We start from the raw sequence: 14,332 nt of genomic DNA on the forward strand, positions 1-14,332 counted from the left end.
CGCTTCCCCTCCCTCCTCTCCCCCCACTCCCCCCGCCGCTCTGGTCCGGCTGACTCCTTCCAATCCGCTGGATCTGGCCTTTCTCCCGCTCCCCTCCTTCCAGCCGACCTCCAGGTCTAGCGAGTCCCCGGGGGCGAAGCGTGGGAAGTGCGAGTTTCCGCTCCGATTGTCTGTCTCCGGCCGCCACCCCCGCCTGGCTTGCAGGCTTCGAGAGCAGCCGCTCAGACACAGAAAGGAGAAGGTCGCGGGGAGGCAGAGCCCGTCGCGAGGGCGCGGCAGCCAGCGCCGCAGGAGCAGACGGCGGAGCGCTCGGACGGGTCTGGAGCTGCGGAGCCGTCGGCGCTGCGAGGGGAAAAGACACTGCTGGTGACCTGTGTTGCACTCGGAGCTGGGTTCGGAACCGGCCCACAGCCGCCGCCTACCAGGAGGGGATGCCGGAGAGACGCCGAGAGAGCAAGGGAAGAAGCCCGCCGCTCGCCCTAGACCTAGAGAGATGGAGCCACCGCCGCTGCTGGTCCCGCTCAGAGTCCTGGTGATGCAGCTGCTGGTCGCCTGCTCCCTCTTAGTTCTGCTTCTGCCGGCGGTGGCGCCCATCTGTCCGGAGCCATGCGACTGCCAGCAGCATCAACACGTCCTCTGCACCAATCGGGGGCTGCGCTCGGTGCCCAAGGCCGCCGAGCCGCAGGACATCCTCACCTATAGCCTGGGCGGCAATTTCATTTGCAATGTCTCGGCCTTGGACTTCCACCGCTTGGTGGCGCTGCAGCGCCTAGACTTGCAGTATAATAGGATCCGTTCGCTCCATCCGAAAGCCTTCGATCGGCTGGGGCGTCTGGAGGAGCTTTACCTGGGCAATAACCTCTTGGCTTCCTTGGCGCCGGGCACACTCCGCCCACTGGCTAGACTGCGAGTCCTCTACATCAACGCTAACGAGATCACTTATCTAAGCACGGTTTCTTTTGCCGGCCTAGGCAATCTTATCAAGCTGCGGCTGGATGGCAACTTGCTGACTTCGCTGAGTGATGCCACCTTTTCAGGACTAACCAACCTGCTATATTTGCAACTGGAGGCCAACCAGATCCATTGGCTGAGCCGTAATGCCTTTGCTGGCCTTGGCAAGCTTCGCTTCCTTGATCTGTCTGGCAACCAGCAGAATTTGCTGCGCCACCCAGACACCTTTAGGCCTCTGCGCTTGCTTAGCACCCTCCTCCTCTCTGGGAATGACATGCAACAGCTAGGGAAAGGACTCTTCCAACATCTCTCCAACTTGGCCAGGTTGTCACTGAGTGGAAACCGCCTGACGTGGTTGGCAGTGGAGGCTTTTGCTGGTCTCGGGTCTTTGAAAGAGTTGCACTTGGAAGGGAACCTGCTAAGCCAACTGCCTGCCACCTTACTCCAGCCTTTGCAAAGCTTGGAGGTGTTGGATCTGAGTAACAACCTCCTAACTACTCTTCCAGCTGGCACCTTTGGTCCCCTAAATAAGTTGCGAGAGCTCAGTTTGCAGGGAAATGCCCTGGCCTCCCTGTCTGGAGACCTCTTTACCTCCAACCCAGCACTGTATCGTTTGGAATTGGATGGTAATCCCTGGAGCTGTGATTGTCACTTGCGAGGGCTGAAGCAGTGGCTGGCTTCCTGGCATTCCCAGGGCCGGCTCCTGACTGTGTTTGTCCAGTGCCAGAGGCCACCTGCCTTGGCTGGGAAATACCTGGATTACTTAGAGGATGTGCAACTCTCCTTGCTTTCTAATGGCTCTTGTTTGGAAGGGTTAACATCTGCAAGCCCTGGAGGCAACGCTAACTCAGGCTTGGGCTTGGATAAACAGAGCTCCCCTTCTTCTGTTTCAACTGGGTTGCTAACGGGGTCCCAAAAGGTGGTCCCCGAAAAGGGAACTTGGGATGGGGAGACAGATCCAACCACCCTATTGCCGAGCTTTTTTACTAGTACTAGGTCTCCCTCTGTACTTGGTGCTGCCTGGCCTCGGCAAGCAGGAAAACACCATTTGTTCTCCTCGGTGTCTAGTACCCTTCCTCTGGTCACTGATCCATGTGATTTTAACAAATTGTTTCTGTACAACCTGACAGTGGATACTGTCACTGAGAGTGCAGTGACAGTGCGCTGGGGGGTCCGCGCACACCGCAGCCCTCGCTTGTTAGGGCCTGTGCGTTTCAGAGTCCTTTTTGATCGTTTTGGTGCTGCCATCAAGTTCCAGCGCTTTGTTTATCTCCCTGAATGGAACGAGCCGGTCACCACTTTGCGAGAATTGCGTCCAGATACCCCATATCTGGTCTGTGTGGAGGGAGTAATGGGGGGGCGGGTCTGCCCAGTGGCACCGCGGGACCATTGTGCAGGGCTGATCACTTTGCCTGAAGAGGGTATGGGGGCAGCAGTTGCTGCGATGGCTGGGGGTACCCAAAGCTTGGATCAGCAGCTTCTCACCCTTGTGCTACTGGCAGTCAATGCACTGCTACTCTTCCTGGCTTTGGCAGCCTGGGCTTCCCGCCTGGTGCGGAAGAAGGTCCTGGGGTGCCGTCGGAGAAAGGCGGCCTCGCCAGTCCATGTTAGGCAGATGTATTCCACTCGCCGACCCCTCCGGTCCATGGGGACAGGCATCTCCACCGACTTTTCTGGCTTTCAGCCCCACCGTACACCGCGTAGTGCTGTTTGTGCTTTGCGTGAGGCTGACCTCATTGAATTCCCTTGTGAACGCTTCATGGATAGTAGCACCGGAGGGAACAGCAGTGCCCTACGTGGAGAAGATAATTTGTTGCAACGGTTTGCAGACTAGAGATAGGGCTCTAAGTTAACTTGGCAGTATGCTATCATGAAGTGGCTGCTGGCATTATGATTTAGCGAAGTCTGGGTATGCAGACTCTGCAAAAGTGCCCCCTCCCCCAATATTGCAAAATTACAACTTCCAGCAGCCTTAATTATCATGGCAAAGGGTTTAGGGTAGTTCAGCAATAACCAGACTACCCCTGTTTCTGATCTTCCTATCTTATTTTTAGGTTTGCAAAAATATGTGTATATAAAGATGGCTAATTAAAAATGGTGTAACTCCTGGAGTGGGTTATACTAAAAGAAATAAAGATAGCAAGAATGGCTTTCCTGATTGTATTGCTATTTTTACTTAGATGATTTGCAATCTTCTTTGGGATAAAATCTGTGATTGTTCAAAAACCAATTAGAATGGGAATCTACTACATTCTTAAATTGCCATTGTTGCGGCTAAGTGGGCATTGCTCTCTATTTGTGAATTAAGTAGATCCTAATAGGAAAACAAATTTTAGTTGTCTAGTCATCAGTTGCTAGATGGATACAGAATCTCTAACAATTCCTAACTTGTGGGTGTAACTCTATAGCTACTCAGTATTAGAAGAAATGAACTAAAATAACTGGAATCAAACAAGAAAAGGTACAGAAAGCATTATACAAATGTTTGAAGCTTTTCAAATTTGGGGGCATTTCAGGTTACATCAGTTTCTGGCTTTTGCACTATTTGTTTAAAACAGATATAAGCAAGATCAAGCCAGAGGAATTTTTTCAGTGTCACTTGCACTGAAAAAATCTGCAAGATCTGCAAAAATCTACACGACCATAAGATGGCAGTCAAAAGATACAGAGATGTAGTTCTTTGCTGTCATTTCATGGTTATCTGCATTTATGGAGACCAGATATAGTAACATGAGCAATTGGATGGTGCAAAAAAGTGTTTCCTGCGCGAATACATCCTAGACAGTAGAGATATCATTTTTTTCAGACACAGAAAGCTCTATAAACGTGGGCCCTAATGATTGGAGCCTTTTGCATGTTAGTTCTGACTGGGCTTTGTAAACACAGAGCAACAAGAGAAGAATCAGTATACCGTAATTATTATTGCTTCTAAATAAAATGCTACTCAGAGAAGAGGCTGTTAAGTGTCACTCCCTTGATGGATAGCAGAGACTCTCCTGTGTATAACTCAAAGTACAATTAAACTTTTGGTAGATGCCTGTTATGTTGGCAGTTAGCATCAATCATATTTCCTCAGTTGATGTCACCCTTTCCTAGAATATGTATTTAGGATGAGCCAGATTTGCTTCTTGCTTGTCAAAAAATGTGAACCCCAATTACTACTATGATGCAGGGAATATTCTTGAATTTGTGCTATTAGACACTGATTTTTTTAATTCTCATCAGCTCTTCCAAATTATAGTTTTGTATTAAAAATATTTTTTCTGGAAGCGCTTTGGAAACATGTTTAACTTGTGAGCTAAGAATGGTGCTTTTTTATATAGACCAGGGCTTTCTTTTATTAAATGAATGTTAAGAAGTTTTAGTGTATGTTTATATAACATGTTCAAAATAAATAAATAAAAAGATGAAGAAAGGGAGGACTGAAGGAAGAAAGGAATGTTGATTTTGCAAAATTCAGATGTTGACACTGCTAGGGAGAAGGATCCTAATCCAATTTGTTATAATTTGTTTAGAATTATTTTTACAGTGGTCTTGAATAAATACTTTTGGTACTTCTACAGCTTTGCCTGTTTTTTAATCTTGATATTCATAAATGATTTTAGATAAAGATACAGCAGCTTTCAGCTAAACTGGAGGAAGTAGATTATGTCGCTGTCCTATGATCCTTGTGCAGCACTTTTTCCCCCTCCTTGATATTAAGCAATAAGCCACTAAACCCTGCTAGGTTTCTGAAGAATTTCCTTATAGAAGGTACTTCTATCCCATTTGGGGGAATTCCCTCTTCTTCCTCTCTGTGCCTTAGCCCCACTGGGCTGATGAATGCATTTTTTTGATAAATAAGGGGCTGCAAGGGGAAGAAAGTATAGAGAAGCACTCATTGTGATTTTCATGACAGAAATCCCACCCTGTCTATAATGCCTTGGTAAGACTTGGAATACTGCACCAGTTTTGGTTGCCACAATGTAGTAAAGATATTGAGACTCTAGAAGGAGTACAGAGAAGAGTAATAAAGATGATTAGGGAACTGGAGGCGAAAACATATAAAGAAAGGTTGTTGGAATTGGGTATGTCTACTTTAATGAAAGGGATGCAGTGGCTCAGTGGGTTAGGACGCTGAGCTTGTCGATCAGAAGGTCGGCAGTTTGGCGGGTCAAATCCTGAGTGCCGCGTAACAGAGTGAGCGCCTGTTACTCGTCCCAGCTTCTGCCCACCTAGCAGTTCGAAAGCAGGTAAAAATGCAAGTAGAAAAATAGGGACCACTATGGTGGGAAGGTAACAGCGTTCCATGTGCCTTTGGCGTCTAGTCATGCCGGCCACATGACCATGGAGACATCCTCGGACAAACGCTGGCTCTTTGGCTTTGAAACGGAGATGAGCACCGGCCCCTAGAGTCGGAAACGACTAGCACGCATGTGCGGGGGAACCTTTACCTTTACCTTTTACTTTAATGAAAAGAAAGACTAGGGATGACATGATACCAGTGTTCCGATATTTGAGGGGCTGCCACAAAGAAGAGGGAGTCAACCTATTCTCCAAAGCACTTGAAGGCAGGACAAGAAGCAACAGATGGAAAGTAATCAAGGAGAGAAACAACCTAGAACTAAGGAGAAATTTCCTGACAGTTAAAAAAATTAATCACTGGAACGACTTGCCTCCAGAAGTTGTAGATGCTCCAACATTGAAGTTTTTAAGAAGATATTGGACAACCATTTGTCTGAAATAGTATAGGATTTCATGCCTGACCAGGGGACTGGACTAGAAGATCTTCAAGGTCCCTTCCAACTCTTATTCTGTTATTCTGTCATATGGGCAGACTCACAAGATTCATGCATCTTATTCATGATATTATATCACATATGCTATTTTGTGGATGTTAAACCCACCCATGAATGCCTATATGACATACTGATCCGAAATATTAGAATTCCATTTAAAATGGAAACAAAATAGATATTCAGTAATAACTCACTTTCAAGTTTATTTCTAATTTAAATCTTAATTTGAAGAAGTACATGGGGCAATTAAGCTGACTTTTTAATAATGCCGCTTGGGGTGTGTGTGAAAGCCCTAATAAGCAGACATATACATAGAATGAAGGCTACTGCTAAGCTTGTAAGCCGCCCTGAGTCTTCGGAGAAGGGCGGGATATAAATGGAATTAAAAAATAAATAAAAATAAAAAAAACTTAGTACTGCATTTCTTTATAAAATTAATGTATTGCAGTGTGCAATATTGTTCCAAGAGAAGATATATTTATTTATTAATCAAGTTTTTGCATGCCACCAGATTCACTAAATTGAGCCCATAAACATAGGATACATTTCAAACAGTCCATCCTAGAATCCAAAATGGTCTTTAAAGCCAACAGACCTTCTCAAAAATGAACTACCAGACAAAAGGTAAAATTCTAAATATTGGCAAATAATAGCCTCATATGACTAAAATTATTTTACTTAAATTGGCAGTGCTGTTAATCTAGGCAACATTTCAGTTTCAGTGTAGTGATGTATAGATTTGTTCTGATAATATTCAGAAGTTCCAGGGAAGAGATGAACAGGAACTAGACAGATTACTGTCTGCATTTAGAATGTAGTGAGTCCTAATTGAAATTTCAGATTTCTAGTTGTTAAATAAGATATTCTCCAGCTTCAAAATCAGATTGCTGAAATTAAATAGCATGAGAAACTGGAATGAAGGGAATATAGAAAAACTACACCTGATATTAAAAGACATTTATACTCAGAGATACCCTGAGTAGGTGTTAAGACTCTTGTTTTGTATTTGATTCCCATTTATGGATTTTGAAATTCTAAAAACTATATTGAAACTTTCTCTTCCCATCCATTCTAGTAAATATAAAGTTTGATATTTTCCTAATTAGATTATATGATGTTAATACAACAGGATTTGTAAATTCCATGTGAGATAATGTTTGTTAGTCTTAAGCTCAAGGCGTCTTGCAGAGGAATATCTTGGCTCCATAGAGCTTTCAAATATGAATGAGAATTCTACAAACAATAGATGCTCTCTTTATTTTATTTATTTATTTTATTTTAATTCCATTTATATCCCGCCCTTCTCCGAAGACTCAGGGCGGCTTACAAGCTTAGCAGTAGCCTTCATTCTATGTATATGCCTGCTTATTAGGGCTTTTGGGGGCCCCCAAGCGGCATTATTACAAAGTCAGCTTAATTGCCCCCAACAATCTGGGTCCTCATTTTACCTACCTCGGAAGGATGGAAGGCTGAGTCAACCTTGAGCCTGGTGGGACTCGAACCTGCACTAATTGCAGGCAGCTGGTGTTACTTAAGGAGGCATTAGCCCACTGCTCCACCAAGGCTCTTTACCCATTTTTCCCCTAATCTGGCTACTCTGCAACCATATGAATAATATTTTTTTTAATGGAAGCTGACAATAAAGCTACCCTTGCCTTGATCCTTCATACTAGCTCTTAATCGAGGCAAAGTAACACCCTTCACTTCATCATATTTGGGATTTAAATGTTGATCTTATTATAATTTACTTATCTGATTATTGTGATTCTTCCAGAGTCATTGAGAATTGGGCAGTATACAAGTTTGATAAATTATTATTGTATTAGTGTTACTACCAAAAATATCAATGATGAGGAGAGGGAGTGGAAGGAAAGTGTCAGCACAGCAAATTGCAACTTTCACAAATATGGTCCAGATTCTTGCCTCCTCCATTGAACATAGTTCTGAATCTGAAATGTTGTGCAATGTTGTGTACAAAATTCTACTCCTTCATTATAATCAAATCTTTGAAAGCACCAATAGTCCTCAATAATGGTCCTGTTTAGAAACTCTTCAAAATTATAATAGCACTGATTGCCATTTCTGCACTTCACAGCTGATTTCCAACAACCAGAATCAATGGAAAGCTGGCAGTAAAATCACATCTTGATTGCATGATGTATCAATGATTTTGCTCAATGACTGCAGTGGGAATGAAGTCATACGTCCATCATAAACATATGATCTCTCACGTAATGACTGCATTGCTTAGCAGTCTCAACTGTAGTGATTAAGTGAGTACTACCTGGACCACCATAAATTTAACTGTACTTCTGTGAGGCAATATTCATAAGGTCAAAAACACTGCATTCCAGTCAAGATCAATCCTTTATTTGTTTTCTAATGGACAGAATCTTGCCAGACTAAATCTATAAACTTCTATAGATACATCATGAAAAATTCTAGGGGAAACTGTGGCTACCCTGAATCTCTTCACCCTCCCCAGTCCAGACTGTGCAGTCTCTTAATCTTGCCCTTTTTCTGGGAAAACTTTTTTTTGCCAAAACTCCCCTTCATTGCTCATTCCAGCACAATAGCTTTGGTTATCTAATGCTAAAGTTTAAATATTGAGTATGTATAAGTATGACCCTACTCAATCTGATGCACTTCTATGTGTATTGGATTTAATATTCATGATCCTTAATCATCAGATGTCCACATATCTGTAGAGTAGCAGACATAGGATGGATGGTCAACACAGAATCTTGCAATATTCAAAACACCTATTTTCAAAAGAAAGGTGATAGCTATTTGCAGATGCCAAGAATCCTTAAAGATTTCAGAAGTGTAAAATATTACAGATAAGCAAATTAATAAAAACTGAATATATTCACCATAGCACAAGTAATAATGGAAAAGGTGGCTGGAAATGATAGAATTTTTTTTAAAGGACATGGCTAGAATACGGAATAGAAGTATTCCATAGTAAGGATGATTCATGTGAATTAGTAACCACAAAGTCTTTTATATTCACTGTTCTGCTGCATTAAAAATTAAATGGGAAAGTGCCATTTAAATGTGTACTTACGGCTGCCTGGAAGGGAATTAATTCATGTTACTGTTAAGAGTATTTCTTTGAAATTAATAGATCAGTTTACTTATGTTTGTATTTTTCATACAGCAATTTCATTATTGTAGTGCAGAAAAAAAGATTGTAAGTAGAACTGCACTAAGAACAGTCTCTTCAATGTGTGTATGTGTGTGTGTTGTGTTTGTGTTTGTATGTACCCACATATGTACTTCAGCACAAACTGGAGACAGAAATTTCATTCACGCTTTTTGCTGCTGTGGAAGATGATGCGGAAGATACCAAAGTAAAGGCAGGAAACAAGATTTCCTGACTGCCTTCACCCCGAAGGCTCCCAATGACCCATGTAGTGATGTTTCCTGCCCTTACTCTGACATCTGCTGGGTTCGAAAACAACAAGGATTAGAAAGCCCAGAGCCAGAAAATGGGAGGAGGCATAATGGTTGCAACCATCACACGAAACTGCAAACAAACAGTGGATGAGATCTCTTAATTGCCACCTCATGGAGAGTAAGTGGCAGGATTCCTTCTCGCTCCAACATAGCCACAATATTTTCAAGAAAAAAGGAGTTCTCTTAATACCTTTTAGCCAAGATCCTTACATTTTTTAGAAAAGGAAATGAAGCAAAAAAGACGTGTAGGAACCTTTCAGGCAAAATATAGCGAAGAGGATCTCACAATCAAATTGTTTTAAGAGTCTCATGAGGACTAGTAACTGGAGGGCTGCAACTCTGTTTTGTCATATATGGAAATCACTAATTAGTGATTCAGATTTCCCCTCAAACATGGATTTCACGGGATAACCTTGGGTCCATACCTGTCTCACAAGTGTTTGGTGGGAATATGATCAGTAGCACTACAATAGCAGCTGGGCTGAGTTATCAGAGGAAAGAATGCATGTTTTGTTTCTGTGCCTGTGTAATATTATTATTGACATTGAAACTTGTTCCATATAATAGTTAATATAGTGCATGAAACAATATTGTTTTAAGCAGTTACATTTTATATACATCTTAGTGGGAATTTATGTTATCATTTCTAAAATTCAACCAAACCAATAAAATATTTTCCAGTTTGTTTAAGCATAGAAACATTACCAGATCCTTATCAAGCAAAGCAATCAGCCAACCAAATAGTTTTCAAATGGTTTTTCAAGAGAAGTATTAAAAGTATTGAAAGCAGGTAAACAATATATTTCTTGCTTCATAACATTGTAATTCCTTCCATTCAGTGTATGTAATATGCCTAAATTTAGTGAGTATTCAGTCATATGGGCATTGCTATCATTTCATTAAAGATCTCTCTCCAAAATTTCTCAAACTTATTTCATTCCCATCAAAAAGGGAGAGGAAGTTCCTTTTGGTCAGAACTCTTTCAGTGCCTTATAAAATAATTATGTGTTATATATGAAATTCTCATATGGGTTAAATGCCAGTGTGGTAAGATCTTAAGATATAATTCTTGTATTGAAATACATTAAAATATCCTCAGATTTCCACAAAGGTTGCCATAATTATTTTGTCTAAGTTAAACTCCCAAACATGTTTCAGGCCTGCTGTAGAGTTATCTAGATTTAATTCCAACAAGTCTGAGTGATTACAAATATTATTATCTTCTTCACTATCTGACTGAAAATAAAATAAAAAAGCTTTTCCAGATTTGGGCTGTGGAAAACAGCCTAATTTCAAATTTCTAAAAATTGGGCAATGGGTAATGAATGATTTCCATCATCCCTAAATTCACGTCCAGTGTGCTGGTCCATGTATTCTTGACTCTTTCATTAATGGCAGAATCAGGGTGGAGAAATTGAATTATGACTGTTTTACTAGATGGGCTGGCAACTGTTGCATGCAAAAGTGTGATTTCATTTGGATAAATGTTCAACATGGGACTTTTCTGACTTCTGATGTAGTTCGTTCCATTCCTGTCTTTTGCTAACTTGCTGCTGCCAGAAACAATCTGCCGGCCTCTCTGATTCATACGGTTGCATTTCTCATGGAGCAAATTCTTGGCTGCTAAGGCAAGAACACATGACGTGTATCTTCAGAAATGTTTCCCCAGACACAGATGAGCCCAAGTTTTCTGAACAATTCCTTACTCTCTGTGGTAAACAAAGTGAGGCACAAGTGCAGTGTGCTATTCTGGAGAAGAGACAGCTGTAACTTTGAATGACTATTATTTATCAGTTATTTATTAAACAAAATAAGTCTAATTTGGGAAAAGAGACAATATAATGACAATATTTTATTCCAGTTAAATAGATTTTTTTTCCAGGTAGCCATTATACTATATGCAAGGAAAGCATACTGCAGACAAATTGGACTAAATTTATGCTACATACAGCATCCAACTGTACTTTCCAAATTGATTTTTCTGGTATGATAAGATTCTGTTATTCAACCTGGCATTCAAAATGGCATACCTAGCACTGGGTGGTTCAATTTTTTTCTTACTAATTAGCCTGTGGTTGGGAAAAGGGATCTAACATCCAGTTCTTAACCCAATGTTTCTCAACCTTGGCAATTTGAAGATGAGTGGACATGACTGGAGAATTTTGGGAAATTTAAGTCCACACATCTTCAGATTGTTAAGGTGTGCCTTTACCACTCAAACTGCCTTATTAGTGCCTATCACATAGGGATCCTAGGGGGAAAGCCACCACATTTGTTTACCTTGCACATAGTCCTATGTTGCTGTAAAGCACACAGCCTCCTATAACTGTTGTGTAAAGAGCATGCTATGGCTCGCTATACAGTCTTTTCTGCTAAGAATATCATATTTGTCACACATAGTATTGTGCATTGAAACAAAGATGGTTGTTTTGGTTTGTATGTATGAACAAGCGTCTTTTAATTTCTTGGCTACAGTCCCCATCTGCAGTGATCTTGGAGCCCAAGAAAATAAAATCTGTCACAACCTCCATTTCTTCCCCATCTATTTGCCAGGAATTGAGAGGGCCAGATGCCATGATCTTGGTTTTCTTAATGTTAAGTTTCAACCCAACTTTTGCACTCTCCTTCTTCACCTGCAACACGAGGCTCTTTAGTTCTTCTTCACTTTCTGCCATTAGAGTGGTATCATCTGCATATCTTAGGTTGTTGATATTTCTTCTGGCAATCTTAATTCCAGCTTTGGATTCATCTAGCCCTGCCTTTCTCATGATGTGCTCTGCATATAAGTTAAATAGGCAGGGCGACAGTATACAGCCTTGCCGGACTCCTTTTCCAATTTTGAACCAATCAGTGGTTCCATGTCCAGTTCTCACTGTTGGTTCTTGGCCCACATATAGGTTTCTCAAGAGATAAATAAGATGGTCTGGTACTCCCATCTCTTTTTAAGAACTTGCCACAATTTGTTATGATCCACACAATCAAAGGCTTTAGCATAGTCAATGAAGCAGAAGTAGATGTTTTTCTGGAACTCTCTAACTTTCTCCATGATCCAGCGTATGTTGGCAATTTGATCTCTAGTTCCTCTGCCTCTTTGAAATCCTGCCTGTACTTCTGGTAGTTCTCGATCCACATACTGCTGGAGTCTAGCTTGTAGGATTTTAAGCATAACTTTACTAGCATAAGAAATGAGTGCAATGGTGCAATAGTTTGAACATTAAGATTTTGAATAGCTCAGCTGGAATACTGTCACCTCCACTAGCTTTGTTGTTGCTCAGCTTTTCTAAGGCCCACTTCACTTCACATTCTAGGATGTCTGGCTCGAGGTCAGTGACCACCTCATTGTGATTATCAGGGACGTTAAGCTCATTCTTGTATAGTTCTTCTGTGTAATGTTGCCATCTCTTCTTAATCTCTTCTGCCTTTGTTAGGTCCCTGCCATTTTGGTCCTTTATCATGCCCATTTTTGCATTAAACGTTCCCTTTATCTCTCCAATTTTCTTGAAAAGATCTCTGGTCCTCCCTATTCTATTGTTTTCTTCTATTTCTTTGCACTGTTCATTTAAGAAGGCATTCTTATCTCTTCTAGCTATTCTCTGGAATTCTGCATTCAATTGGGCGTATCTTTTTCTCCCTTGCCTTTCGCTTCCCTCCTTTCCTCAGCTATTTGCAAAGCTTCCTCAGACAGCCATTTTGCTTTCTTGCATTTCTTTTTTTTGGGATGGTTTTGGTTGCTACCTGTTGTACAATGTTGCGAACCTCTGTCCATAGTTCTTCAGGCACTCTGTCTATCAGATCTAATTCCTTAAATCTATTTGTCACCTCTACTGTATATTCAACAGGGATATGATTTAATTCATACCTGAGTGGCCTAGTGCTTTTTCCTACTTTCTTCAGTTTAAGCCTAAACTTTGCAATGAGAAGCTCATGGTCTGAGCCGCAGTCAGCTCCTGGTCTTGTTTTTACTGACTGTATAGAGCTTCTCCGTCTTTGGCTGCAGAGCATATAGTCAATCTGATTTCTGTGTTGACTGTCTGGTGACATCCATGTGTACAGCCATCTCTTGGGTTGTTGGAAGAGAATGTTTGCTATGACCATCGTATTCCTACTTTAGCATTCCAATCCCCCATGATGATAAGGACATCATTTTTTGGTTTTAGTTCTATAAGGTGCTGTAGGGCTTCATAGAACCAGTCAATTTCATCCTCTTCAGCACTGGCGGTTGGGGCATAGACTTGGACTACTGTGATATTGAATGGTTTGCCTTGGATTCAAACTGAGATCATTCTGTCATTTTGAGGATTGATTGATGCGGTGGCTCAGTGGGTTAGGACGCTGAACTTGTCGATCGGAAGGTCGGCAGTTTGGCGGGTCGAATCCCGAGTGCCGCGTAGCAGAGTGAGCGCCTGTTACTCGTCCCAGCTTCTGCCCACCTAGCAGTTCGAAAGCACGTAAAAATTCAAGTAGAAAAATAGGGACCACTACGGTGGGAAGGTAACAGCATTCCGTGCGCCTTTGGTGTCTAGTCATGCTGGCCACATGACCACAGAGACGTCCTCGGACAAGCGCTGGCTCTTCGGCTATGAAACGGAGATGAGCCCCTAGAGTCGGAAACGACTAGCACGCATGTGCGGGGGAACCTTTACCTTTACCTTTACCTTATTCCAGTATTGCTTTTCCTACTCTTTTATTGACTATGAAGACTACTCCATTTCTTCTGAGGGATTCTTGCCCACAGTAGTATACCTGATGGTCATCTGAATTAAATTCACCCATTCCTGTCCATTTTAGTTCACTGATACCTAAGATGTCGATGTTCAGTCTTGTCATCTCTTGTTTGACCACGTCCAGCTTTGCTTGATTCATGGATCTTACATTCCAGGTTCGTATGGAGAAAAAAGCTTTACAGCATCGGACTTTCCTTTCACCACCAGATGCATCCACAGCTGAGCGTCCTTTCAGCTTTGGCCCAGTCGCTTCATTCTTTCTGGCCCTACTAGTACTAGCCGTCTGCTCTTCCCCAGTAGCATATTAGACACCTTCCGACCTGAGGGGCTCATCTTCCAGCGTCATATCGTTTTACCTTTTGGTACTGTCCATGGGGTTTTCATGGCAAAGATACTGGAGTGGGTTGCCATTTCCTTCTC

General features: G+C 42.0%; 1 protein-coding gene across 1 annotated transcript; it reads left to right on the top strand.

Moving 5' to 3' along the window:
• Nucleotides 1-374: 374 nt before the first annotated feature.
• Nucleotides 375-2,785, top strand: TRIL (TLR4 interactor with leucine rich repeats; the record flags this gene model as incomplete). The annotated part of the gene is made up of 1 exon (XM_081346345.1): nt 375-2,785. The coding sequence occupies exon 1, from the start codon at nt 494-496 to the stop codon at nt 2,783-2,785; it is 2,292 nt and encodes a 763-aa protein (XP_081202471.1). The 5' UTR covers nt 375-493.
• Nucleotides 2,786-14,332: the final 11,547 nt, after the last annotated feature.

The sequence above is a fragment of the Vipera berus genome, assembly GCF_964194415.1.
Source record: "Vipera berus genome assembly, chromosome: Z".
Classification (NCBI taxonomy): domain Eukaryota; kingdom Metazoa; phylum Chordata; class Lepidosauria; order Squamata; family Viperidae; genus Vipera; species Vipera berus.